The 24,394-nt window shown below is 40.5% G+C and overlaps 1 protein-coding gene and 1 non-coding gene across 4 annotated transcripts in view; one reads left to right on the forward strand and one right to left on the reverse strand.

Moving 5' to 3' along the window:
• Positions 1-9,937: 9,937 nt before the first annotated feature.
• The window catches only part of arhgap29a (Rho GTPase activating protein 29a), a 65,874-nt gene continuing 51,417 nt past the window's right edge, over positions 9,938-24,394 (reverse strand). For 2 of the 3 annotated variants that reach the window (XM_046847076.1, XM_046847078.1), the window contains 10 exons: positions 22,030-22,187; positions 17,840-17,968; positions 15,272-15,370; positions 14,177-14,340; positions 13,895-14,083; positions 13,666-13,803; positions 13,314-13,546; positions 12,933-13,230; positions 11,366-11,480; positions 9,938-11,227 (listed from right to left, as the gene is read on the reverse strand). In XM_046847076.1, the coding sequence (XP_046703032.1) occupies positions 10,395-11,227; positions 11,366-11,480; positions 12,933-13,230; positions 13,314-13,546; positions 13,666-13,803; positions 13,895-14,083; positions 14,177-14,340; positions 15,272-15,370; positions 17,840-17,968; positions 22,030-22,187 (2,356 nt within the window). In that variant the 3' untranslated portion in view covers positions 9,938-10,394. The remainder of the gene's footprint in view (positions 11,228-11,365; positions 11,481-12,932; positions 13,231-13,313; positions 13,547-13,665; positions 13,804-13,894; positions 14,084-14,176; positions 14,341-15,271; positions 15,371-17,839; positions 17,969-22,029; positions 22,188-24,394) is intronic. The other variant, XM_046847077.1, reaches the window with a different exon arrangement.
• On the forward strand, positions 22,315-22,387 carry trnar-ccg. Its single transcript has one exon. It is a non-coding gene; the product is annotated as a tRNA-Arg (tRNA).

The raw sequence follows: 24,394 nt of genomic DNA on the forward strand, positions 1-24,394 counted from the left end.
AATTATGTTGTGGTAATTTGTGTTTTAATGATTTGTGTTGTGGAGGATTGTGTACTGTTTATTTGTGTTGTGATGGATTGTGTTGTGATTATTTGTGTTGTGCAGGATTATGTGGTGGTGATTTGTGTTTTAATGATTTGTGTTGTGGAGGATTGTGTTGTAGATCAGCGGTCCCCAATATTTTGCGCCATGGACCGGTTTAATGTCAGACAATATTTTAACGGACCGGTCTTTAAGGTGTGGTGGATAAATACAACAAAATAAAATGATACGACCATAAAAACTGTTTTTTTTTTTAAATCTAATAATAAATGTGAATCCACTGTGTTGTTTTTTGTTCATTTTGCTCGCTTGGGGGTTTGAATTTAGCGCTAATGTATTATGTGTTAGCGGTCGGAGCCCCTTTAAGAAAGGTAGTGGATGGGGGAAAGTCATGTGACCGAGGCATCTTAACATGAATCAAGAGTGAGTCATAGACAGATGTGGCTGAGAAAATCCGGTCATTTTCCAAAATAAAACATCGTTCAGAATAAGATAATAAATAATACGGAAATAATGTTAGTAATGTATTCTTACTGTGCGGCCCGATACCAATTGACCCACGGACCGGTGCCAAATCACCACCCAGGGTTTGGGGACCACTGTTGTAAAATATTGTGTTGTAGATGATTGTGATGTGGTGATTTGTATTGTGGTGGATTGTGTTGTAGAGGATTGTGTTGTAGATGATTGTGTTGTGGTCATTTGTATTGTGGTGGATTGTGTTGTAAAGGATTGTGTTGTAGAGGATTGTGTTGTAGAGGATTGTTGTAGATGATTGTGTTGTGGTCATTTGTATTGTGGTGGATTGTGTTGTAAAGGATTATGTTGTAGAGGATTATGTTGTAGATGATTGTGTTGTGGTGATTTGTATTGTGGTGGATTGTGTTGTAAAGGATTATGTTGTAGAGGATTATGTTATAGATGATTGTGTTGTGGTGATTGTATTGTGGTGGATTGTGTTGTAAAGGATTATGTTATAGAGGATTATGTTGTAGAGGATTATGTTGTAGATGATTATGTTGTGGTGATTTATATTGTGGTGGATTGTGTTGTAGAGTATTGTATTATAGATGATTGTGTTGTGGTGATTTGTATTGTGGTGGATTGTGTTGTAGAGGATTATGTTGTAGATGATTGTTGTGGTGATTTGTATTGTGGTGGATTGTGTTGTAGAGGATTGTGTTGTGGTGATTTGTATTGTGGTGGATTGTGTTGTAAAGGATTATGTTGTAGAGGATTATGTTGTAGATGATTGTGTTGTGGTGATTTGTATTGTGGTGGATTGTGTTGTAAAGGATTGTGTTGTAGAGGATTGTGTTGTAGATGATTGTGTTGTGGTGATTTGTATTGTAGTGGATTGTGTTGTAGATGATTGTGTTGTGGTGATTTGTATTGTGGTGGAATGTGTTGTAGAGGATTGTATTGTAAAGGATTGTGTTTTGGTGGATTATATTGAGAAGGATGTGAGCAGTGGAGCTCCTCAAATGTTCTGTCAGTCACTGAACCACACATATAGCCAGAAAGAACATTCCTCCTGCTGCTATCATCTTCAAACTGCTTTGCATCCAGGTTAAATCTGATCACATGATTGTTTTGAGAGCGAGTGTATCTCAGGAGCACATCCCACACTCGCCAAATATCTGATGGAGCTTCCACACGGACGCAACAGCCTCAAGGTGTAAGTGTGTGTACACGCTAAACTCAATGATCTCCCCTGAGAGACGCCTGTACTGTGTGAGTGAAAGGTGAGAGTTTAGAACCGTGATACCAGAGCTTGCTGAGGTCTTCAGGGAATGCTGATGTGGCCTCCTGCCCAGAGTTCCACGCTTCTACACTTTTAGCAGGTGAGACAGAGAGACAAGTTCTCCTCAGGGAAGAGGTCACTGATACCACTTCTCCACCAACACACACCAAGCCCTATTGAAGAACGTGATGAAGAACAGTAACTTTCTTTTGAAGAGTCAGAATTTCACTAGGAACCAAACTTTTCATTAAATTCTAATAATAAAAATATAACCAAGAGCAATTGTAAGAGCTCTAAAGAAACACAGGGGTGGGGTAGATCACTGTTCCTAATATTGTGGCCAATATATAGTGGTTGTAGTGGGAACATCATCTTTCCTCCTGAGGAAACCATGTTCCACTGTTTCTTCTGCGATGTTGTGAGCATTGAGTTTGTACCTGGTCCAGGTGTTTCTTAGTCATGTTTCTGTCACTGTTTAGGGCCAAAAAGCACCACATTTTATTCTTCTGTTGTGTTTTTCCATTAAGTTATTCAGTATATGGTGCTAGTGGTAGTTTAGTGATTAAGGCTATTGGTTATTGATCAGATGTTGTGGATTCAAGCCCCAGTTCTGCCGAGCTGCTACGTTTGGGATCTTAATGCTGGTGGCTTTACGGATGCAGTGTGTGGTGTGAATGATCATGATGGAAAGTAGAGAGATCCTAATGATCTTCTTAGCCATCCTTGATGTCCACTGTAGGGTCTTGCTTGGTGTTTGTTGGTCTTTCAGGATGAAATTTTCAGACCAGCTAATAGAGGGGTCTGTTCTCCTTGGTCAGCTCTTGGTATTTCAGGGCTTTGCACTGATATGATTGGGAGTTGCTAAGTTCCAGTATTTGGTTGCCTATTTACATTTAGCAGAATGGATTTGGATTTGGCAGAAGCCTTTAATCAGAGAGACTTACAGTTATCTCATTTTTTTAATATAACTGTGCACTTTAAAGATAAGTGCCAACATTGGCAGTCTGGTGGTGCTGGGATTTGAACTTATGACCTTCTGAGCAAAAGTCCAACATCATCTTAACCACTTAGCTACCATGTCCCTTTACTTTATTTTTTATAATTAGTGGATATTTGTCTAATTCTGCCTTTAGTCCAAGAAAGTTATAAAATCTGGATCTTTTTGAAAAGGTCTTGATTTTAGTCTTTTGTTAAGTTTTTTGAGGTTCCAGTGTTATAATGTTATAATCTCATATGTAATAATATTTGCATCACACAGAAATCCAGAACCTTCAGGTTGCTACAAAGTACCAGGCTGTGAAAGAGTTACTACCTGGTCACAAGAACGTTTTAAGGAAAATCAATATGAAACTGTATTGATTATTGTGTGTTTTGTCCTTTAAAAGCCACAATACAAATATGCAAACAGCACAATCTAACCCCAAACCACCCAACACACAACCCACCCAACATAACCCACCACCTGTTCTGCAAGAATAATATTTGAAATGAGACTGGTCCCTAGTGTACAAAAGTTAGTAGTCCACTACCTTACACGAGTGGCCTTTTCCTTCTCAGAACCTTGTTGACTTGCTTCATTCCCAGCCCTAATAAATAGATCTGCGAGTGTGTGTTTCCTCCCTCCATGCCTTTTAATAAAGATAAAAAAGTAACAATGGGTATATTTTTGAAAATCTCAAGTGGAATCCCCTCCCTCCTCTTCACCGGGTTCCAGAAGTGGTAGTGGACAGAAGTGGAAGTGGTAGAAATGAGTAAGCGCTCTGAGGCCATGGCGTCTGAGGCTCCTGAAGCGGCGAGACGGACAGAAGACGAACTGAGCCAACAGGATACTGCATTCTCTGATGCCCGGCCTCCCTTTAATCAAATCATTATCTACCAAACACATCACCATTTCAGCCTGGGTTTCAGCCACGGCCTCATGTAACACCCTCTGAAATGTATAAACAGAGAAACCACACGGAGCATCTAAAGGCCATGAGATGGAATTAGGCTTCCGCAGACGCACGAGCGATGTCCAGGTCGCCGAGCGTTTGCGTAGAAAACACGATGGGCAGAGGAAACACAGATTTCCTGCTTACTAAAAATACCAAAACCCTGGAGGGGGAGTGAGTCATACATAGCAATTTCAGATATATAACATATGAGTAGCACATGAACCCATACAATTAATTCAATTCAGGGTTTTTTTATATATACTTTTTTAACAACAGACATATACACATTTTGAAGGTATGAATTCATCTCTAATGAGCAAGCCTGAGGTCAAGGTGGTGAGGGGGAAAAAAGAGGATAGAAACCTCGAGAGAAACCAGATTCAAAAGGAAACCCATCCTTTTTAACAATGCATAGTTCCATTATAGATCATATCTATAACTGTGAACTATATGGTCAAAAAGCTCAATTGTGCAACCAGGAACCTTATTATAGTTCCACAAGGGTGTCTGTTTTGTTATGGACTGGTTACTGATGGTCCAAAGCCATCCTTAAGTGATTACCATTTACATCCATCACATGTATCTTAAGCCTGGTCATGTGGATGCCATCCTCAGCTGCAGAGAATGGTTTCCATGTAAATCGAACTTACATTTACATTTACGACTACCAGGATCAATTACACAGCTGGGCAATTGAGGGTTAAGGGTCTTCTGCCAAAGGGACCAGCAGTAGCAGCTGGCTGGTGATGGGATTTGAACATGTGACTTTCCAATCTAAATTTTAACATCTTATTCATTGAGCTAACACTTTCCCAACTTCATGCTTTACTTCTAGAATTTCAACAAGGCATCAGGTTAGATTAGGCAGAAGGGATCAGCATCACTTGTATAATAACCCTTCACTCTTCTGGAAGGATGGTCTACTAGATTTTGGAGTGTGCTTGTGAAGATTCAGGTGAAGGTGTTCAACAGGGTTGAGGTCTGAGCCCTATAGCAGGCTACTCAAGATCTTTATTTCTAGCCATCCTTCCATTCTCTATAGCATGTTTCCTACACAATAAGCGGCCTAAACTCAAGGCATAACCCTGGATGGGGTGCGATCCCATCCCAATTTAGAAATGCCAGCAAGTCTATGATGCATGTCTTTTGTTCTGGGGAGAAGAAAGCAGAGTACCCAGAGTAGACCACCCCAAAGGATGTGGAGAACAGCCAAAATTAACCCTCAATCCTGAAGGTGCAGGGAAAACGTGCAAACCATGTACCCCTATATTTTAACAAGGAAACACATTTGTGGTATCCCCCCCAAAAAAAGGAGTGTTCAACAAACACAAACATATCTGGTGTTTGAAAGAATTTACAAACCTACAAACCAAATGGTTTGGACTCTAAACGTGTATATACACACACACACACACACACACACACACACACACACACACACACACACACACACATATATATATATATATATATATACACACACACACATCCTGAGTGCTGAAATAGGCCACTTGGATCTGCAGACCTCAGTATGCCTGGAAGATGTTCAGCCACCTCAAAAAACAATGGAGCCCAGTTTAGGAAACAAGCTCCGGAATAAGATATCCTTCCTGTCGGACATGTGTGAGCTTCCCTTCAGAGCAGCTCTACGGCACAGAGAGCGCAGATTTACAGTATGTGTATGAGTGAGAGAGTTAGAATGACAGAAGACCTCCAGGGGAACATAATTTATAACCATATTCACAGGTCTGGGATTTAAATCCAAACTGATGTTATGTAATATTCCCATTGAGGAAGTTCCTCGTATTCAGAGTCGGGTTCTGCAGCTCTATGAGCTTCACATTCATATCATATAAAGTAACCTGCATGTAGTCCTGCCTTTTTCAACAAGTTTTTTGAGTAGAAGCATCAGAGATGTTTTTTTTTTTCTTTAAACACTAACGCTCGCTTTTACGCCTGAAAAAACAGGATAGAAAATGAGGAATGAATAAAGGAAATGTCTCTGCTGCCAAATATAATATTATTAAAGTTACTATCCTGAAGCTGTTTATTTTCTTATAACACCACATTCACTATGACTTCCTGCTTTTATAATACCTTAGCAATTTACCAACATTTTGGACGAATGTTTGTGGACACCGACCCTTTTTTTTTGCTTTTTTTTGAGCATCCAATTCCTCCAAAGTCTCTATTTGCTCTTATAGTAACCTCCACTTTTCTGGGAAGATTAAGTGGATATATGGATATTCATTCAGCCAGTAAAGTCAGGCACTGATGTAGGTGAGATGAAGAGGCCTGGGGTGCAGTTCCAATTTATCCGAAAGGTGTTCAATAGGGTCTATAGCAGTAGATCTTCCACTCCAACTCATGTAATGCAGATCTTCATGTGGTTGGCTTTGTGCACAGCGGTATATACATGCTGGAACAGGTTTGGGCCTTCAAGTGAAGGGAAAACTTAATGGTATTACATCCAAAGACGTCCTATACAATTGTGTACCTCCAACTTTGGGGTTTGAAGAAGAACCACAAATTACTGGGAAAGCCAGGTGTCCCAATGCTTTTTGATGACTGGAGACTCCTTCCATTCCATTTACCTTTTATCAGATGCCCTTATCCAGAGCGGCTTAGAATGATCTCATTCATTTCACTGAGCAGGGTAGCTCAAGGGAACTTAGTGGTAGTGGGATTTGAACTCATGACCTTCTAAGCCATAGTCCAACAGCTTAACCACTACGCCACCGCTTCCAAATAATGCTAAACAAACCCCTTCTGCCACCATATCAACAATTACACGTTTTCAATCCCTACAGTTTCAAGTCCCTGCAAACTAACTGTTACTACATGACTACAGGAACGTCCACACTTCCATCAGACCAGGAAATGAGTCGGAATCCGGACTTCACCATAAGAAGAATCATAACTCTGTCATTCGTTCTCCCTCTTGGCTTCTCTCGTGCCTCCACACCCACATTCCCATGCGTTTGTTCTGATGTCGATTACAATAATAAACTCTAAGTAAAAAAACAACAGGGTAATTTAAATTCCAAAAATGACGTTGTAATTAGAAGTCAGAGGCAGAACGTGGTCATTATGGGGCAGGTCATGTAAAGGACAGATGGACACATGGATGGAGGGATGGACTGTTGTCTCCTCCTGAGCATTTGCTGCATTTCCCTACATACTGCAAATACTGTATACATACATAATTCTATAGTATCTAATAAAGTGGTACTGAAACTCATACACACACTTGCTCAAATGTGTGTTACCGAGCTGCTACCAATCTAAACTCAAACACACACACAAATTATTACGATTCACACACATCCACATCTTCAGCACCACCCCTTTTATAATCATTATTTTTTATTTGACCATTTTTTATGCTGTTTTGCGCAGACTGCTGCTGTTGCTGTTTTGCACGATATTTTGTGTCGAATTTGTGTTTATTTGCAAGTACACTGTTGTTTAAATTTTTTTCTTTTGCACATTGTACTGCATAACACATTATACAGTGGGTTTACTGGTGGCACTGTTTTGTGTGTTTTGTGTATCTGTCCTACACTGTCCTGTATTGTGTGTCTGAGGACACTTACTTTAGTCCTTAACTTTGTGTTCCGTATGTGGCTCTATGTTTATCACACACAAAGAGCTCAGTAGCAGCCACAGAGACCCTTAACACCCACAAGCTTCCTTATACAACATCATATAACAGCCTTCCGAATAGTGTTCGGGTTCAGACACCGTCTCAGTGTTCATGTCTAGACTAAATACACATTTATTTAGTCAAGCGTTTTGGGAGAGTGGGAGCTCAGTGGTTAAGGTTCTGGGTTACTGATCGGAAGGTCATGGGTTAAAGCCCTGGTATCACCAAGACTTGTCAGCCATGGTAGAGCGCCCCTGGAGCACAGAGGGTTAATGGCCTTGCTCAACTCCCCAAGAGTGGAGTTGAGCAAGGCCCTTAACCCTTTGTGCTCCAGGGGCGCTGTACCATGGCTGACAAGTTGTGATATGCGAAGAACAGAATTTCACTGTGCTGTAATGTATATGTGACAAGTAAAGGCTATTCTTCTTGTCTAGGTCTTCTTAGATCTTTTCTCTATGGAGCCCCGGCTTACCCCCTGCATCACACCGTATAGTGTCCTTAAAACACTTAAACAATGATAATGCGTAACAACCTTTATTTCTCTCTTCCTTTCTTCTCTCTCTCTCTTTCTGTCAACTAAACATGCCGCTGATGTTCGAGTGACCAGTGTTCTTGCCCTTTCTTTTCTTCTGATCTGCCTGGTCCATCCTGACGTCCCACCACTGGATGGGGTCCTTCTCAATTAAGAGTACTTTGTGCAGGTGGAGATGGTTCCACATCTAAAGCCTAAAGATCGATGAAGCCGCTGAAAAACTCAAGAACTTTGAGGATGGATTTGAATTGTCATTAATATCAACAGTCTACTACAGTGGCTCAGGACCACAGGTTACATGAAGAATTCAGCATTTACGCACCTTTTACTAAACACCTCAACAATGAAATTGTAATGAATGGGCATACCCAGATGAGGATAATTTCAATTAAATCTGGTTCCTCTCAAGGTTTCTTTCTCATACCATCTCAGGGAGTTTTTCCTTCACCACAGTCGCCACTGGTTCACTCATCAGGGATAAACAATTATGAGGAACAAACTAATGAGCAATAAACATACACAACCTTATTACTGCTTTATCAGTGTAAAGCTGCTTCGAGACAACGTCCATTGTAAAAAGCACTATACAAATAAAATTTAATTGAATTATACACCACCAGTGTGTGTGTTTGTGTGTAGCTGTAAAATGATGTGTGTAAAATTACATATATATATATACACACACACACAGCCACTCATCTCAGTTTCTTATTAGTTGCTTAGGCTTTCTCCAGCCAGCAATTTCTCCTCAATCTGAATGAGAAAGGCGTTGGAGAAGAGAAAAGAACCCTACGTTCCTCCACCCTCACATTTCCATATGAAAGCCATTAAACAGCGATGCCTTTCTGTAGTGCCGGCGCGCTCTGTGTTTTCAGACATTCAATCCAATGAAAGCTTCTTGCACAAGTACAAAATTTACCCACATTGGGTAATGTTACGACCTGGAACTGGGATTTTAGCACAGAAATGCACAGAAAGGTAATGTGAGGCTACCACCACCATGCTTCACTACAGGGACAGCTTTGTGGAGTGTGTGGGCTGTGGTTATTGTCTGAACAGCTTCTCCTGTCTGAGATATTACTCTTGGCTTCTATGTAGTGTCTATGACTAATCCTTTTTGACTTTTGGTGCATAGTTTCCTCTAGAGAGCTGAATTGCAAACGGCTCACTACACTATATGGAAAACGTTTTAGGACACTTGACTTTTCCAGATGTATGTGGTTCTTCCGCAAAAGTTGAAGGCACAACTAGCTACCTAGCTATAAGATTGGTATGTGAAACAGTCCACTCCACATTTAGCCCCATTTGCTTTTATAATAACCTCCACTCTTTAGGGAAAATGTCCCCTATTTCAAGCAAGGGGAGAAATTCATGCTTCGCAACCAAAGCCATCCTATACAATTGTGTGCTTCCAAATTTGTGTTAAACATTCAGGGAAGAATCAAATATGGCTAGAAAAGTCAAGTGTCCCAACACCATACGTTCCATACACTGAACAGGCATAACTTTATACACACTGTTCAGGCATAACAGTATGACCACTTGCTTAATATTGTGTTAGTCCCCCTTTTGCTGCTAAAACAGTCGTGACCCATTGATCATTAGCAACATGAAATTCTTCAGCAGTTTGAGCTACAGGAGCTCGTCTGTGGGATCGGACCACACGGACAAGCCTTCGCTCCCCACGTGCATCAGTGAGCCAACCCTGTCGCCGGTTCACCACTGTTCCCTTCTTGGAGCACTTTTGATAGATACTGACCACTGCAGTGCTGCAGTTTTGGAGATGCTCTGACCCAGTCGTCTATCCATCAGTTTGCTGCTCAAATCCTTACGCTCAACCATTTTTCCTGCTTCTGACACATCAACTTTGAGGATAAAATGTTCACTTGCTGCCTAATAAATATATCCACCCACTAACAGGTGCCATGATGAAGAGATCATCAGTGTTCTTCACTTCACTGCTCCTAATGTTATAATGTCATAATGTTAGGCCTGGTCTGTGTATAATGTACAAAGTGATGACACCAGATACTTGCAAAAAGGGTTCATGAAATCATTTTTTGGTGTGAAAGATAGGGAATACACTGTAACATGCATATATTAAACATTCAGTACAATGCAAATGATCAAAAAAAAAGTGAAATTGCACAACAAAGTTGAAATGGAGTCCTGATAGTGGTGTTCGGTAAAAAACGTTCGTGTCAGATGCAGTTGTTTCTGACTGCAAATCTCCGTTCAAAAAAACATAATGTTTTGGTCCTTTTCTTTGTACTTCTTTACAAAGGAAACACGTGGAGTAAGAAAGCTAAGTGCATCCTGTATTAATACTGGCTCCTGAGCTTGTTCTGTCATCACAAGCTGCCGTCTCCAAACATAAGGAGTAATATATTAATATATATAAAGCTTATATATACAGTATATATGTATAAAAATGTGTCATTGTAGCAAAAAAGTTCATAAAATGTCTTCATACAGTGTGTATTTAAATGTAAGTTCTCATACAAAGTGGGCTTCCCGGTTCTCAAAGTCCTGCATGTGTCTCGCACGCAGTCTCGGGTAAACCGGTTTGTTCTGGATTTGGTTGAGCTGAGGATCTTGAGCGGGATCTTCATCCACAGAGACCTCGAGGCTGAACCCTTCCTCGTCTACTCCTTCCTCCACCTCATCGTCCTCATCGTCTTCCTCGTCCTCGATGCTGTTAGTGATCTTTACTTCCTGTTTCGGTGGAACACTTTGGTCTTCTAATGTTGGCTCTTGAGTTAACGCTTGCTCTAGAGCTAACACTTTGTCCCGGTTTCCTGGAGGTTTGTAGAACGTCCCGGGCGGAGGCTGAAGGGTGCGAGGGGGTCTAAAGGCGTTTTGGACACGGCTATGGTCGACCTCGTCTGTCTTGCTAATGTTAGTGCTACTACCAGTGGATGTGGAGGAAAGGGTCATGTGACTTATTTCCGTGTCAGCAGGAAGTTTGGCCACGATCATGGCCGTACGAGGAGTAACGCCGTAGTGTTTGTACTGTTTATCCCACGTCCTGCGTAGCGTATGCGTGTCAATATATGTGTTCCTGTAATGATTAGCGGCCCTGCCTTTGGGCCGCTCTTCTTCAGAAACCTCTTCGATGGCAGGGTCGGGACCTTTTAGCATTGCCAGGTCAGAGGCAGCGTTACGAGCGTTCAGGAGCCGCTCAGGAGGCATGCTCATGGGCCGAGAGCTCAATTTGGGACGGGGACGAAGCTGCACTCGGCTGACGTGGCTCTGCCGGATGAGTCGGGGCGAGTTCCGCACTTCGGGAGCGCTCGAGGAGAGGACACCGTTCACATTCTCCAGCTCGACTAAAAACCAAGAAACGTGCAGAAAACTTTCAGAATGGACTGAATCCCAAACGGTACCATTCTTAAAGTGTATAGGCCATATAGATACAAGTGTACTTATAAAACATTATAATTATTATTATTATTATGAATACTGACCTGGAGCAAAATCTGCCCCATCAGGCATTGCTTTGGCCTCCTTTACTTCCTCCAGCAGGTGTGTCGAGGGAATCACAGACGAGTGCCTTTTATAGGCTTTTGCACTGTGGTGCTGCTGTAAGAGAAACACACAGTCGAGGCGGTCAGTCTCACAAACATGACACAACATGAAGAACTTCATCTGCGTCAGTGTTACAGGAAGTCCCCAATTTACGATAAAGATGTTTTCTATGACGCTATCGTAGCTTAAAAATATGGTAATTCGAGACAATGCTAGCTTTACAGGACTCTTTAATAATCAGTATGGGGTAATATTTCCATCATTTCTAAATGATTTAACACATTACACTACATAATTTAGCAAAACAGAGCAATTTGCAGTACCATACTGTATAAACTATACAATATATATGTATGTGGCAGCGGGCAAGTGGATAAGTGGTGGTACGCGAGTGAAGGATGGAGGCATTTTAGCGTTTTTCACCAAAAACCCAGGAAAAAATACACGCTCTTACACCGAGAACACTGTCAACCGCTGACAAGAATCCCTGAGATCTCAAAACTCCAGACTTCTAGTAGTTCCTAGATTAGCAAAGTCCACTAAAGGCGGTAGGTCGTTCTCACATTTAGCTCCTAAACTCTGGAATAGTCTTCCTGACAGTGTTCGGGGCTCAGACACACTCTCCCAGTTTAAGTGTAGATTAAAAACGTCTCTTTTTAGCAAAGCCTACACATAACATACGTCTCACATCATAACCTTGTGCTCCAGAACATCTGATCACATGCACATTATCAACTTGTACTGTTAATATCATGAACAGCAGCTACGCTAATTCCTCTCCACTGCTTCTCTTTCTCTCCCCATCTCGAGGCATCCCGAGGGGATGCGATCGCTGAGCAGCACATCGTTCACCTTAACTCTTAAATTCTGTAAAGCTGCTTTGAGGCAATGTCTGTTGTGAAAAGCGCAATAGAAATAAACTTGACTTGACTTGACAAGAATAAGTCATCTCACGAGGCGGGAGATGCTTACAGTGTCCCAAAGTATCGTACCACATATGATGCTACGTTTGTCTGCCGCACAAAAATGTTAATATTTGTAAAAAATGTTGTCGTAACTCGGGTCTACCGGTATTGAATAAGGTGGGGGTTAGGTGTCTTGGTTTTGGTGAAGGAGGTGTGGACAATGAGTTTGTTTTAGTAAAGGAGGAGGCATGGCCTGTGTATCTTTTAGTTTTGGTGAAGGAGGTGTGGCCTATGTGCCTGTCAGTCTTAGAGAAGGAGGTGGTGACTATGTGTCTCTCAGTGTTCGTGAAGAAGGCAGGACCTGTTAGTTTTAGAAAAAATGGTGTGGCCTATGTGTCTCCTCTCAATGAAAAAGGAGGGGCCTCTGTGTCGCTCAGACTTAGTGAAGAAAGTGGGGTATATCAGTCTCAGTGAAGGAGGAATGGTTCTAGTATTACAGGAACGTTAATGAAGGTTTGGCCTACGTCATTAAGACTTTTTTTAATGCCACTATGGCTCCTCTTGGAAACTTTATTCGCTTTCATAATTTAAACACACACACCTCTTTAATGTCCACCAGCGATCTGGAGTGGCGGTTCAGGCGCCGCTCCTTCTCCTGAGGGGTGAAGCGGGATTTGATAGGCAGGGGCGAGCTTTCGTCCACGGGGCTGAGTGGAGAATCGAAGATGAGCTCGTAGTGCCTGATGAGCAGCTCGATGATCAGCGCCTGGTATGGGTAATCCACCAGTGACGAGAGCGAGACCTCGGCGTCCGTCTGCCGCGGCTTAATCAGCGTCGGCCCAAAGATGATGCCGAGGTTACTGGCGGTCATTTTGTTCTCGTCTGCTTTCTCTGTGACTCTGAACAACACAGGACGTAAAATGAGCGACACACGATAAAGATTTAGATCCACGTAATAGACTTGCAAGATGTGTGTGCCAACCTGTGCAGGTGCTGCACGAGGAACTGCAGGGTTTTTTGATGCGCAGAAGGCAGCTGCTGCAGGAGGTCTTTCATTTTAAAGAGAACGCGTTTGAGCTCAACGCTGATCGGTGGAGGATCAGTGGACGAGACGCTGCGGGACGCCTCCACCTCCTCCATGATGATGCTCTGACTCTCTTTGGCCAGGCCAATGAAGTCGTTATAGTATCGGAAGAGGATCAGAGGCTCGGGAAGCTGCCAGGACAAGAAACCATGCATGGTTTTATTTATGTAGAATGAAAAAGACACAAGAGTATGCAAGTACATTAACTGCATCATGGACACTGCCAAGTGTGAGGTGCATAGAGGTTTACCTGTCGCAGGTAGAGTTTGAGCACGTTGCTGATGTCGTGAGGATACAGATCCGACAGCTCGACCAAATCCTTCCCATTTTCAAATGCTTGGCACAGCTTCTCCACACGTGACTTGGCTCCATTCACCCTGTAGATACCCTACAAACAGTCGAAACCAAACAGACTTGGTCTAAACACAATAATACTCCACAGGTAAAAAAAAAATGTTTAGATTGGAAGATGAGTGTACCTTAATGCCCAAGGCCCTGTTCTCAATCTCCGAAGTGCACTTCTTGATGATGAAGGGGATTCCATCAGTACTGTTCCTCGCCGCCTGGGCAAAGTCCACAGCAAACAAGTGCAGTTTCCCCTGCAGCTTCTTGTGGCCGCACTGGATGGCCAACGTCTCTAAACACTTCTTATGGCAAGCCAGAGAGCACTAAAAGAGACACAGGAGACACACCGTTTCATAAATATGTGGTTTCTTCAAAAGAAAAAAGAAAAAAGCTCTGAGGTACACAGGGGTTATTACCTCCTCACACTCAGCACCGTGAAACACCACCAGACTGTCGCATTCCCTGCACTTAGATGGAGCGCGAAGCTTCCGCAGCTTGTGCGTCTGCGCCGCTTTGGACATCTGAGTGTTCCGGAAAGGTCCGGGAGAACTCGCTGTCTCCGTCACCATCTCGTTTAAACCTAGACCACAGACACAAAAGCCAAACCTTTAGTCCTCTGCGCACGAGTGGCCTGTCGACATGCTTCGCATTTTATTACCATTCCTTACTTCTACATTCTTCATTCAGGTACATTACAAGACAAAGCAGTGATGAAAGACACGTCTCGAAGGGCAACACGTGTCATCGTACGGCAGGTTTTCAATGCCGAGGAATAAATGCCAAAAAAAAGCATCTGTTTGTTTTAAAATTTGTCCTCCATTTATTATTACATTTCTCCACATATATATATATATATATATATATATATATATATATATATATATATATATATATATATATATATTTATTTATTTATTTATTTACTTTGTGATAACAGTTTGACCACATATAGCTGGAAAAGTCAGGTGTCCTAATACTTTTGGCCCGACAGTGTATCTCAGCATTCATTTTCATTTTAAAGACTGTGTGAGAATCCCGGTGTATTTCCCATAATGCACTGCATGCATGTCATGGTCTTGTGCTGCTGTTATTTTGGAAATTATTTAATTATTATTTTACATTAGCTGATGCTTTCTTCTCTGAATCACTAGTAGATAAATTTATGGCTCTGGATTAAAAAATAAATGTATAAAAATAAATCTCAATGTTAGATGTTTTTTATAGACCAATTAAAATCTTTTTTTTTCCCATTTAACATAATTCTCCTGAAAAACTCTTTTAGAGATTTAAATAAATGTCACAATTAAAAAAATATCCTAAGACTATATTTTTATTTGATAATTCATGTATAATATAATTAATTATAATTTTTTATGTTTTTATCTTATTATCCATAAATACAAACAATTAATTTTATTCATATAAAATCTTTTAAAAACAATAAATATTATATATAAATATCAAATGCTATGTGTTTTTTTACTATTTTTTTTTTTTTTTTATGGTGTTACCGTTATCGGAAGGTGAAGGCAGCTCTCTCTCGTCCAGGTCGTCTGCTGAAGACATGGTCCCAGTGGATGGAGTTCTGGGAAGCCTCCTTTTAAAATCCCCTAATGCGGGACAGAAAAGTGCAGTGATGAGCTTCATGACTGTCCATGCAGTATTCCTTCTTTCCAGGTTCTCTCTGAGAGAAGTTCTCTCTCAGTTCTCTCAAAATTCTCTCTGAGTTCTCCTTGAGTTCTCCTCACTACACTGCAGCCCAGTGTGATCTGAGCTGATCTGAACTGATCTGAAGTGTAATCTCACAGCCTCTGCCCTTTAAGACCCTCCAGAGCATTGTGTACATGTGAGGACTCATGAACTGAGACCTGAGCTGAGTCCCACCCGAAAACTCGTTCACGCCTCTGGTCGCTGATCAGCCTCAACCTCAGTTCCTCTCTAACACTGTTAATGAGCTCTGACACACACACACACATACACTTGCTACTCATCAACAACTTTATGTGGGAGATAAAAATATCTGAACTGCTCGATATTTCACACCTGCAACACAATGAAGAATCGGTGATGATAATATGAAAATGGGGTTATATTAATTTGCATATTCATGGCATCTTGATATGTTTGGGTAAAACATTTGCCCTTACTTATCTAATTATATTACTCGTGAAAAAAGAAACGAATGCTATGTTATTCCTGTTATAATGCATTATAACGTGTTAGAAGATGTACTACTTATACCTTATCTATAATAAGAGGGACCTATAAGAATGTTCATAGGTAATTATAATCATGCCATAGCTATTTCAGCACAATATCTGCAGAATAACATTGTAGACACTATTGTTATAATTCGTTATACCACAGCACTGCAGGTTATTATGCATTATAACAACATTAAACAGTGTGACCCATAATAGAGAGTTATATATTGTATACAATACCTTAAATTATTCCAATTAATTTCCATTAATGTATATATTGTGTAACTCCATAATGTCGCTATAAGGCACTATAACTTGGCCTCTGCTATATTATTTATAGTTATAATGCATTGTAATGCAGGCTCTGCTGTAGCACTGATATTAGTGGTTATAGTGCATTATAATGCCAGCTCTTCTGTAGCATTGCCATTTATAATTATGACGCATTATAATACAGTCTGAGCTATATGAGCTATAATGCGTTATAATACAGGCTCTGCTGTAGCAGTGGCTACATATTACTGGTTATAATGCATTATAATGCAGGCACCGACGTAGCATTGACATTGCTGGTTATAATGCATTATAATACAAGCATTGCTATAGAGTTGGCATTACTGGGTATAAGGCATTATAAGACAAGCATTGCTGTAGCAATGACATTACTAGTTATAATGCATTATAACAGTCTCATCTATATTATCTGTACTGCTATTTATAATGCATTATAATATGGACTCTGATATAGCATCAACTGTACTGGTTATACTGTATTATAATGCAGGCTCTGCTACATTTTCTGTACTGTAAGTTATAACATGATATAATTCAAGCTTTGCTGTATCATAGACCTTCGTGCTTATAATGCATTATAATTCAAGCTGTTTTACAGTATGCACTATTAACAAAGTTATGCTATACCAAAGGCATACTTGAGTGACATAGTTCTTATATCGTCATTTGTATTTATTGTAATGCATTATAACACAGGCTCCGGTTTTAGTAGCTGTACTGCAACTTCTATAACATTAGAGATAATAGTTTTGATTGTACTACTTTACATTATGCATTATAAAGATTCAGCAATTGTGCTATGGGTAATAATGCATTATAACCCAGGCAGTGATATAGTATCTGTACTGCTAGGGATTATATCATTCTTATTCTTAATAATAATGCATTATATCCCAGGCTGTGCGATAGTATCTGTACTGCTAGGATTTATAACATTCTTATTTATTATAATGCATTATAACCCAGGTGGTGCTACAGTATCTGTACTGCTAGGATTTATAACAATATTATTCATTATAATGCATTATAACCCAGGTGGTGCTACAGTATATGTACTGCTAGGATTTATAACAATATTATTCATTATAATGCATTATAACCCAGGTGGTGCTACAGTATATGTACTGCTAGGGTGTATAACAATTGAATTAGTTACAGACATGTTTTTGTGTCAGCCATTACTTAAATCAATGCAGTCAAGTCAGACCGAGTGTGTCTAAGTGTGTGTGTGTGTGTGTGTGTGTGTGAGCACGGCTACAGGCGAGGGCGTAAATTCCTCAGGGCATTGTGGGAAAAGAATGCGGAAAAGGCCGTCACTTATCTGCTTCTCATCACAGGGCCGTGATGGAAGTGTCATCACTCTGAGTGAAGGTTTCCTGAGGTGATTAGTTCGAGGCATTGTCAGGGTAGAAGATTAAAGCTTTAAATGTGTGTGTGTGTGTGTGTGTGTGTTTATTAGAAACATTTCCTAATTATGTACTTTGTCCTATTGTAACTATTTTGTCATTGTAGCTTATATTTTTATATCAAACTTTAAAAAGTATGTGTGTGTGTGTGTGTGTGTGTGTGTGTGTGTGTTACCTGGACTAGCTGTAGGTGAATCCATCGAACGAGACTCACTGCTGCCCCCAGCACTCTCCGAGTCGCTGCACATGCCCCCTCCCTGTCCCGATGTAGTCCAGGGTTTAAACGGAACCTGGATTCGAAGACCTAAAAAACACACACATACACACACAAATCCCAGCCATATTATTAACTACTACAATACAACACAATATAACCATATAAGGAAATCTCTTCTTAGACCAAGAGTTAGAATGTAGACTTTATTTCCCACATGATGAGTGTGTTGAATACACACTTCACACACACAGCAATTAGCTGAGTTAATCACCGTGGACGGCCGCTACACATCCTCACGTGGATATTAATCTTCCACTGTTGTTAACGAGCATGGGGATTAAACTCATCAACAGAGAGGAGCTCAGAGTGGGACGAGTGCAAACAAAGGAGGACAAAAGACTTTTAAGCTGGGAATATATATATATATATATATATATATATATATATATATATATATATATATATATATATATATATAGATATTACACTCATTTTTTTCTGAAATGTCATAATGCCTTATAACAATTGACTTGTAACATGTATCCGGTTCGATAATAGGATTATCATAGTTATAATCCATTATAACACAGACTAGGCTACAGCATGAATACTGATACTTATAATGCATTATAACACAGACTGAGCTATAGCACGTATACTGATACTAATAATGCATTATAACAAAGACTGAGCTATGGCACGTATACTGATACTTATAATGCATTATAACACAGACTGAGCTATAGCACGTATACTGATACTTATAATGCATTATAACACAGACTGAGCTATACGTATACTGATACTTATAATGCATTATAACACAGACTGAGCTATGGCACGTATACTGATACTAATAATGCATTATAACACAGACTGAGCTATAGCATGAATACTGATACTTATAATGCATTATAACAAAGACTGAGCTATGGCACATATACTGATACTTATAATGCATTATAACACAGACTGAGCTATAGCACGTATACTGATACTTATAATGCATTATAACACAGACTGAGCTATAGCACGTATACTGATACTTATAATGCATTATAACACAGACTGAGCTATAGCATGTATACTGATACTTATAATGCATTATAACACAGACTGAGCTATAGCATGTATACTGATACTTATAATGCATTATAACACAGTCTGAGCTAGAGCATGTATCAATGTAGTTATAACATTGACTTTTTTTATGTATTGTACTGTAAGTGATTTACAGTTGAGGAATATAATAAGCGATTATAAGGCATCATAAGGCATGCTGTGCTGTAGTATCTATCCTGATAGCTATAATGCATTAGAACAAAGACTGTGCTGTAGTATCTATCCTAATACATATTATGCATTATAACACAGATTGCACTATAACTAACTATATCTATCCTGATAGTTATAATGCATTACAACACATGCCATATTATCTATAACATTCAAGTTATTTAGCTTAATTTATCGAATTCAAATTTTTCAAGAAATCTCATGCATCCTCTAATGACCTGTTATAACACCCTGTCGTCTGATATGTATATGTTCATGAGCGCTTGAATATAATTTGAGACATGATATCATTACTGTGACTCTGTGAGCTATTGCCTTTTATGGAGGTTTGTGGGCGTGGCTAAAAATAAAAACGTGCCATCAAAGGTCATGAAATGTATTGTGTGACTTTTTTTTTCGATCCTATGAAACCATTTTTCATGCAGATTCACTGCAGAAATACTTTAGAAACCAATAAAGCTTAAATGAATCTCTGATGCGGCGGCACTTTATGACATCGTAAAAAAACAAAAACAGGGATTGCATTGCTTTGAAAAGCCGAATCACTCCGTTTCCTCTCTTTCTTCCTCTCCACTTGTTCTATTGTGTGACCTGAAGGGGCTGATGTAACCGTTTGTCCTCTAATACCCCCCTGTCTTAACCCCACCCCCCACCAGCACACACAGACACATCCCACCACATTAACACCTTTATCAGTATCAGGAGTGATCACTCAGAGCAGCGACTCATCTCAGAGCGAGAACAGCGAGCGTGTGATGAATCACATGTACGCCATGGAGTCAGGGGTCAGGGGTCACGGCAAACTGGAGAACATGGCACACGCTTCTCGCTCGGCTGATTCCAAACACTCGAGGAACAGCAGCAATGTCGCGTACGCCGCGTGCAGCACGTAACCTCCACGCTAATTATTTGTGGTGAAATCAGGTGGAATGCGGTGAGACAAACAGGCTTTGCAGCTGATTTCCTACGACTGCAGGTTTCATCCTTTTCTCACTACAGAGACACTTTTTCTCATTCCACACATTTCACCTTTTTTTTCACAATATTTGTATAGAAATGGACACACTGTATAATATTTCCAAATTTGTTTGGAAGAAAGAAGAATTTCACAAAATAAAACATTGACAATTAATTCTGCATTAAAATAAACTTTAATATACCTACACTTTGTGGCCTAAAGTATTTGGACACCTGACTTTTCCAGCCACATGTGCTTTTAACAAACTTGGAGTATCGTTGCTGTAGTGTGTCATTTCTATTCACTCGGAACAAGGAGACCTAAATCTGTTCCAGCATGACACTGCTCCTGTGCACAAAGCCGGCTCCATGACAGATCGGCTTTTGATGGGTTGGATTTGTGATTTTTGGAAGATCTCCTGCTACAGAGCTCCAAACCTACTAGGATGAATGTGAACGCTAACTGCACCCCCAGGCCTCCTCACCTCCATCAGTACCTGACTTTACTCACACCCTTGTGATTAAATGAGCACAAATCCCCATAAATCTAGTGGAACATCTTCCCAGAAGAGTGGAGATTATTATAAAAAGCACATGGAGATGAAAGGTGGAATGAGATGTTCAAAAAGAAGCACATACTGATCTTACGGTTGTATAGCGTTAGGCTTAATAAAAAAACAAACACTTGTACGAAATATTTAAATAAAATGCAAATAAATGATAAAGTATTCATTTGTAATAATAAAATGATAATAAAAAACAGAACAGTTCAAAATAAAATATATTTATAAAGTATTTTGCACACAATATTAAATGATTATAATATAATTACTGTATTTATTTGGTGGTTATGGGCTGTAATAAATCTGAAGTGTGCAGTGATGTAGTTTTATTATCATCTATCATGAGCTTTATATAAAGGTGAAGGATAAATAAACAAATAAATACATTAAAGAATAAATGAATGAATAAATGAATGAATAAATAAATGAATGAATGAATGAAAGAGTGAGGGATGAATAAAATGTCAAGGGATGAATGAAAGAGTGAGGGATGAATGAAAGGTGTAAAAGTGAGAGATAAATGAAAGGGTGAGGATAACAAAAGAGTGAGGGATAAATAAAAAGTTGAGAGATGAATGAAAGAGTAAAGGATGAATAAAAGGTTGAGGGATGAATGAAAGAGTGAGGGATGAATAAAAGGTTGAAGGATAAATGAGAGGTGTAAAAGTCAGGGATGAATGAAAGAGTGAGGATGAATAAAAGGTTGAAGGAAAAAGAGGTGTAAAAGTGAGGGATGAATGAAAGAGTGAGGGATGAATAAATGGTGAAAAGTGAGGGATGAATGAAAGAGTGAGGATGAATGGCAGAGTGGGGATGAATGAGTGAGGATAAATAAAAGGTTGAGGATGAATGAAAGAGTGAGGGATGAATGAGCGAGGATGAATGAGTGAGGATAAATAAAAGGTTGAGGATGAATGAAAGAGTGAGGGATGAATGAAAGAGTGAGGATGAATAAATGGTGAAAAGTGAGGGATGAATGAAAGAGTGAGAGATGAATGAAAGAGTGAGGGATGAATGAAAGAGTGAGGGATGAATAAATGGTGAAAAGTGAGGGATGAATGAAAGAGTGAGGGATGAATGAAAGAGTGAGAGATGAATGAAAGAGTGAGGGATGAATGAGTGAGGAATGAATGAGTGAGGGATAAATAAAAGGTTGAGGGATGAATGAAAGAGTGAGGGATGAATGAAAGAGTGAGTGATGAATGAGTGAGGGATGAATGAGTGAGGGATAAATAAGAGGTTGAGGGATGAATGAAAGAGTAAGGGATGAATAAATGGTGAAAAGTGAGGGATAAATGAAAGAGTGAGGGATGAATGAAAGAGGGACGTTACCCTGAATGTCGGTGCTGCTGTGAGAGCGTCTCTCTGCGATTTTGCCCGTGCGGGTCGGAGCCGGGACGTCCACCTCGTCTGAGCTCAGACAGTCTCCAGACGTGATGGACAACTGAGACGACAGACTGGTGCTGATCGACCGTTTCACCAGAGGAGACCTGCAGAAAAGATCCAGAACATACGACAAGCTCATGATCAGTTCTCTCTGTCTGTCTCTGTCTACCCGTCTCGCTCTTTCTCTCTCTCTCACTCTATCTCTCTCTCCCAATTCCTGTCTGTCTGCATGGCCCAGTGGCCTAATGGATAAGGCATCAGCCTCCGGAGCTGGAGATTGTGGGTTCGAGTCCCACCTGGGTCGTTCTCTACTCTTTTAATCTATGCCACACATCTGTCTTTCTTTCTGTCTGTCCTGCTGTCATTCTCTTATTTTAACCTCTTTCCCTGTTGCTTGATTGCCTCTGTCTCTTGCTCTCCCTCTCTGTCTCTGTCTCTCAGCGTGGCCTAAAGGATAAGGCATCAGCCTCCGGAGCTGGAGATTGTGGGTTCGAGTCCCACCTGGGTCGCTCTTCTGTGGTCCTTCTACTGTATGAACCTGCATCAGATTATTACTGTTGTGTGATGAAAGGAAGTGGTGGCTCATGGTGTAGAGGCTGGGCTTTCGTTCAGAAGGTCATGAGTTCAAATCCCAGCATCACTAATCTGCCACTGCTTGGGGCCCTAAAGCAAGGCCCTCATTTACACAGATGTATCTAATGATGGAGTGTTTTGATGCTGCAGGATGAATGATGAAGTGTTTGGTGTTTTAATGCTGCAGGATGAATGATGGACTGTTTGGTGTTGCAGGATGAATGATGGAGTGTTTGGTGTTGCAGGATGAATGATGAAGTGTTTGGTGTTTTGATGCTGCAGGATGAATGATGAAGTGTTTGGTGTTTTGATGCTGCAGGATGAATGATGAAGTGTTTGGTGTTGTGATGTTGCAGGATGAATGATGAAGTGTTTGGTGTTTTGATGCTGCAGGATGAATGATGGAGTGTTTGGTGTTTTGATGCTGCAGGATGAATGATGGAGTGTTTGGTGTTTTGATGCTGCAGGATGAATGATGGAGTGTTAGGTGTTTTGATGTTGAAGGACGAATGATGGAGTGTTTGGTGTTGTGATGCTGCAGGATGAATGATGGAGTGTTTGGTGTTGCAGGATGAATGATGGAGTGTTTGGTGTTTTGATGTTGCAGGATGAATGATGGAGTGTTTGGTGTTTTGATGTTGAAGGATGAATGATGGAGTGTTTGGTGTTGCAGGATGAATGATGGAGTGTTTGGTGTTTTGATGTTGCAGGATGAATGGTGGAGTGTTTGGTGTTTTGATGTTGCAGGATGAATGATGGAGTGTTTGGTGTTGTCATGCTGCAGGATGAATGATGGAGTGTTTGGTGATGCAGGATGAATGATGGAGTGTTTGGTGTTGTGATGCTGCAGGATGAATGATGGAGTGTTTGGGGTTGCAGGATGAATGATGGAGTGTTTGGTGTTTCGATGTTGCAGGATGAATGATGGAGTGTTTGGTGTTTTGATGTTGCAGGATGAATGATGGAGTGTTTGGTGTTGTCATGCTGCAGGATGAATGATGGAGTGTTTGGTGTTGCAGGATGAATGATGGAGTGTTTGGTGTTTTGATGTTGCAGGATGAATGATGGAGTGTTTGGTGTTGCAGGATGAATGATGGAGTGTTTGGTGTTTTGATGTTGCAGGATGAATGATGGAGTGTTTGGTGTTTCGATGCTGCAGGATGAATGATGGAGTGTTTGGTGTTGTCATGCTGCAGGATGAATGATGGAGTGTTTGGTGTTGCAGGATGAATGATGGAGTGTTTGGTGTTGTGATGTTGCAGGATGAATGAGAGTGTTTGGTGTTGTGATGTTGCAGGATGAATGATGGAGTGTTTGGTGTTGCAGGATGAATGATGGAGTGTTTGGTGTTGTGATGTTGCAGGATGAATGATGGAGTGTTTGGTGATGCAGGATGAATGATGGAGTGTTTGGTGTTTTGATGCAGGATGAATGATGGAGTGTTTGGTGTTGTGATGCTGCAGGATGAATGAGGGAGTGTTTGGTGTTGTGATGTTGCAGGATGAATGATGGAGTGTTTGGCGTTTTGATGTTGCAGGATGAATGATGGAGTGTTTGGTGTTTTGATGCTGCAGGATGAATGAGGGAGTGTTTGGTGTTTTGATGCTGCAGGATGAATGATGGAGTGTTTGGTGTTGCAGGATGAATGATGGAGTGTTTGGTGTTTTGATGCTGCAGGATGAATGATGGAGTGTTTGGTGTTGCAGGATGAATGAGGGAGTGTTTGGTGTTTTGATGC

Source organism: Silurus meridionalis, chromosome 4 (assembly GCF_014805685.1).
Source record: "Silurus meridionalis isolate SWU-2019-XX chromosome 4, ASM1480568v1, whole genome shotgun sequence".
Classification (NCBI taxonomy): Eukaryota; Metazoa; Chordata; class Actinopteri; order Siluriformes; family Siluridae; genus Silurus; species Silurus meridionalis.